Source organism: Galeopterus variegatus, unplaced genomic scaffold (assembly GCF_000696425.1).
Source record: "Galeopterus variegatus unplaced genomic scaffold, G_variegatus-3.0.2 Scaffold596, whole genome shotgun sequence".
Classification (NCBI taxonomy): Eukaryota; Metazoa; Chordata; class Mammalia; order Dermoptera; family Cynocephalidae; genus Galeopterus; species Galeopterus variegatus.
The window spans coordinates 211,393-216,649 of NW_007726707.1; the positions used below are offsets into that span (position 1 = coordinate 211,393).

The following is a 5,257-nucleotide window of genomic DNA, read 5'->3' on the forward strand; positions in this document are numbered from 1 at the left end:
CATAGGGCTGGCCCGGTGGCGCACTGGAGAGTGCACCGCTTGGGAGCACGGCGGCGCTCCCACCGAGGGTTCGGATCCCATGTGGAGACTGGTTCCCACTCACTGGCTGAGCGCGGTGCAGGCGCAACACCGAGGGTTGTGATCCCGTTACCGGTCAGTAAAAAAAAGACAAAAAGGAAAAAAAAAAAAAAAACCCAGAGCATAAAGCTGACCTCAGAGGATCTGTTTCTACCCATGTAATCAAAATTATTACCTCCCCCACACCTGCTTTCCTCATTCACATTCACTCATTCACAATCACATCATACAAGTACTAAGTTGGGATCCACTTCTAAAGGGAAATCAAGGTCCTGGCTCACATCAGAAGCATTAGCTCCAGCATCAGAACAAACTGATGTTGCTCTGGCTGTAACTCTGCCACCATGCTGACAAGCTACAGAACTATTCTAAACTTCAGATTCTTCAACGAAAAAGTGAAAAGGAAAATAGGTCTGTGATGGTTAATGTTGTGTCAACTTGACTGGACTAAGGGATACCCGGATAGCTGGGTGTGTCTATGTGGGTGTTTCCAGAAGAGAGTGACATTTGAATCAGTGGACTGAGTAAGGAAGAGCCACATGCAATGTGGGTGGGCACCATACAATTGGCTGAGGGCCTGGATAAAACTAAAAGGCAGAGGTAAGGTGAGTCTCTCTCCCCCCCTCCCACCCCCCGGAGCTGGGACACCCTTCTCCTCCTACCCTTGGACATCAGAATTCCAGTCTCTCCAGTCTTTGAACTCAGGGACTTGCATCAGTGGGCCCACCTGGGTATTCAGGCCCTCAGCCTCAGACTGAGGGTTACACCATTGGCTTCCCTGGTTCTGAGGCCTTTGGACTTGGACTGAGGCATGCTACCAGCTTCTCTGGTTCTCCAGCTTGCAGATGACCATCATGGGACTTCTCAGCCTCCACAATCACTTGAGCCAACTCCCCTAATAAATCCCCTCTCATCTATCTATCTATCTATCTATCTATCTATCTATCTATCTATCTATCTATCCTTTTAGTTCTGTCTCTCTGGAGAACCCTAATACAAGGTCCCACCCAGGGTGGTGATGATTATTTTAGGTAACACGTTGAAGCATTCAGCATAGTACATGGCATGTTAATTACCAGTTCTCATTAAATGATGGCCATTAGACATACTTACATAATTATTTCTAATAAGGAAGTACACTTAGAATCACACCAATGACTTTTATTTAAGACTACTCATGAGGTTGAGGTGGAAAAAGAGTTGGTGAAGATGTGTGGGAGGCTCTTTAAATATCTTTTTTTACATTTTCAAAAATTACTTTATTCTATTAAAATACCTTTTATTCTTTTTGTTCCCATAAAAGGGCAAGAAAGCAGATTACACTCTCAACTAAGATGCCAGAAGCAGTTGGAGCATGATTCACGCCGTTTTAAGGAGCAGCAGTACAACTGCCCACTGCAGCCACTCAGCATCTGCAGACCCTCTTTTACAGCTGCCACCTGACATCCTGAAATGGTGGTGGGGCTCAAAAATCCAGTATGATCCGTAATCGTGATGTGGAAACAAAGTACTATTCGGGCCCTTTTTCACACACAGGAGCCATGTATGCTTCTCTGTGTTCTTTCCTGGAGCTCCTTCCTTCCTCTGCTTTCTTGCGGGTTATTATCTCCATCTTCAGGCATTTTCTTTCATTTCTCTCCTTCCTGCTTTCAGGTCCCTGAAAAAGAAGCATCAAATAAGGGTAGATATGTGCCAGCAGCTGAAAACACTCCACATTTCTCCAACCAAGCAGACATTTTTAAAAAGCCCTTATCACTTAGCACACTTCCACATCTCAGTTTCTAGTAATAAATTTGCTTCAACTTAAAATATAGCTGAAGGTTTTAGACACAAAGAAAAGGAATTAGAGGGGCCTGGTCATCAGCATACGGTCTGGGAAGGAAGCTAAACCTGCACGACTTGACTACCTCTGACGTACTGAGGGATGTGATTTCACAGCATGATGAAGTTAATAGTTTCCTGGTGCTTTTTGAAAAGGAAAGTGAGATCACACACAGAATGATTCTAACCTCCCTGTGTTCACTCCCTTAAATTACATTAGTAGTAGGGTTTGCACTGAATCTTAATGTGAGGGCTGTATGAATAATGAAGTATTGAGAAATGACATCCAACCAGATTAACATTCCTCAGCAGGTTGCTCTGGAGTTTCCCCATTTACTCACTGATTTATTGAACGTATACTGTTGTTCTAGGATCAGGAGATATGGCACTACACAGAGAGAGCCTACTTCCTAGATATTACACCTAGGTGGAGGAAGACAGACAATAAGTAAGCCTAAAAGAAAACAAGAAAATAACCAATAGTAAGTGCAATAACTATAAACAGGGCATTAAGATAGGGAACTATTGGGGAAGGGGTGCTTCAATAGTTTCTTTGTTCAGGGAGCGCCTGACCAATATATGACATTGATTAATGTGGTGATGATATCTATTTCCACTTTTATTTTTTAAAAAATAGACAAGTAAAATCATTACTTCTCTCCTACTTGAACTAGAAATGTTGGGGAACCTCTGAGTGTCTATCAAGTGAACATACGCAGTGGTGAATGGCAGTCACGTGAGCAAGGACGTGACAGAGCCCTGCAAGTTGAGAGTGACAGAGATGTCTGGTTATTGCAGTGGTGTTAGCTACTTTACAAAGTTAAATTGTTTTTATACCTAGATTTTTTCGTTTCTATCCATAATGGTCCATCGATTAAAGTGAGAAAGCAAAACCAACAATGAAGCTGAGATACAAGTTAAGAGGAACTTAAAAATTGTACCAACTCTATAAACGTGCCTCCAGATGACTTTCATTAGATTCGTCACTTGTGTTCATCTGATCAAAATTCCAAAATTAACTCATATAAAATTAACATGTCAGTTTTAAAACAGTAATTCTTTCACTTCTGTTTTATTCTGCCAAAAGTTCATAATCAAAATATAACCATGAGGAAATCATTTAAACCTAAATTGAAGGTTATTCTAAAAAGTAACTGGCCTCTACTTTTCAGATAATGCCAATGTCATGAAAGACAAGAAAAGACTGAGAAATCGCTCCAGAATAAAATAGATTACAGAGACATAAAAACTGGTTGCAACACATGATCTGGAATTTTGCTATTATGTATGTTATTGGGACAACTGGCAAAATATGAATAAGGTTTATAGGTTAGATATAATAGTATTGTATCAGTACTAATTTCCCAAGTTTCATTATTGTATTGCATTATGTAAGAGAATGCTCTTGTGCCTTTGTTTAAGGATGGGAAGGAGAGAGGGGATAGGCAGATATGGGAACATGTTAACATTTGGAAGGAATCTAGATGAAGGGTGTATAGGAATTCTTCATACTATTCTTGCAACATTTCTCTATATCTGAAACCATATAAAGAAAAGACAAAACAGGAATTCTTTTTTTTTTTCCCTTTTTGTCTTTTTTCATGACCGGCAACGGATCGCAACCCTCAGTGTCGCGCCTGTACCGGACCAGGACCGGCAACGGGATCGCAACCCTCGCTGTTGCTCCCGCACCCCGCTCAGCCAGTGAGCGGCTGGTCTGTATGTGGGATCCGAACCCTCGGCGGGAGCGCCACCATGCTCCCAAGCAGCGCACTGTAGCAGTGCGCCACCGGGCCGGCCCAAAACAGGAATTCTTAATAATGAGGTTTAGATACAGTAAGTGACAGCTGTTCACTATTCTGCCTTCCTTATTATTTCTTGTGATCAGGTGGATAAACCAGCTTACTGTAGGTGAATCATATATACACAGAGTCACTCTGGGGAAAAGTGAGGTGTTACCTCAAAGGCAAAGATGTACAGTGACCGTCACAACAGCCATGCTGCTAGGTAGGGAGCACCGTGCTCAGATGGACAATAAAGCAGAATGCACCTGAGTGTCTTCGCCTGTGCATTCACAGAGTCGAGCTCAAGAACCAGGAGTCAATACACTTAGGTTCAAATATTTGCTTTGCCTCCTACATGGCAGCAACATATTATTATTTCTGTTTTGCAAAATAAAGCAAAAAATTAAAGACCTACCAAGAAAAAAAGTATTTTACTCAAGGCCACTTAGTGAGCATGTTGCAGAATTGAAAAACTGCCCCCAAATTAATTGATCTCTAGCTTATTACTTTATGTAGCAAGTTTGGCATCAGTGAAGATTCTGTTCTTGCCTCCATTTCATGCCTATCTCTCCCTTGTACTTTACTTAAGGCTACCAACGAGGCCACTGTGAGCACCAGGACCACTCTTACTCCTGGATACTTGCTGGAGAATGTCTAGAGAGTTCCTTCAGTGTGTTTTGTAAAAGTACAGGGAAACACAACACCATCATAGACTATTTGCTAGTGACTTAAATATGAAAGGAGATGTGCAGTAGAGGCAGTTTTTCTCTACTTCTAATAGTGAAAGGAGAATGAGTCACAATTATTTATAATAAGGTTGATAGAAGCAGACTCAAAGAACCAGAAGACCTTGGTAACAAAAACATTCCCCGTATGGTCTTCCAGGAATTCTTCCTACCCCAGATGTCTTCAATAAATATGACAATTTAAAAAATTTTGTTCATCTAGGCTATCTTAAACTGAGTGTCATTTTTCAAAGATCTCATCACCAAGGTGTAAATGAAGTTAGATTTGTTCTCTTCAGACTTGAAGAGGATGAAGCCTTTGGATTTCCTTTTCTAAAGCTGCCTAAATATTCAGTAGCTCTGTTACATACCAAAGAGACAGAGCGTTTGGTTCTAAAGCATAGTTGCTGTTCAAAGGAATCTGAAAATTCTTGAACTGTGGAATGGGATCTTCTTTTTGATTCCAATGGCTTCCCAAATGACCCATCCCCTGGGCATTTTCTGTAATCCCGCGTGGAGGAATGGCATCGGAATCCCTGGTCCTCATGAGAATGCCTTCTAGGATGGCTGTCAGATGACATAATTCTGGGAAGGACAGGAAACTGGGAATAAAGAATGAAAATTTTTACAATATAAAGAGACTGTACAGTATTAACACAGAAGCAGAATGTCTATAATCTACTAACTAAACAAATCTCATATTGAAATGAAATTGTATCTTTTTGATCAGTAAGAACTTTCTCCTACAATGAGGCTGCAGAGTCAATTGGTTAAAATATTCAGTGGAACATCCCAAGATTAGCTATGTTGTTTGCTACTCCACAATTAGGACAGTAAAATAGAGCACCC

General features: G+C 41.2%; 1 protein-coding gene across 1 annotated transcript in view; it reads right to left on the minus strand.

The window, feature by feature from the left end:
- Nucleotides 1-1,218: 1,218 nt before the first annotated feature.
- Nucleotides 1,219-5,257, minus strand: part of LNP1 (leukemia NUP98 fusion partner 1) — a 46,837-nt gene continuing 42,798 nt past the window's right edge. The window contains exons 4-5 of the mRNA XM_008570352.1: nt 4,780-5,010; nt 1,219-1,735 (exon numbers count right to left, since the gene is read on the minus strand). Of these exons, the coding sequence (XP_008568574.1) occupies nt 1,589-1,735; nt 4,780-5,010 (378 nt within the window). The 3' untranslated portion in view covers nt 1,219-1,588. The remainder of the gene's footprint in view (nt 1,736-4,779; nt 5,011-5,257) is intronic.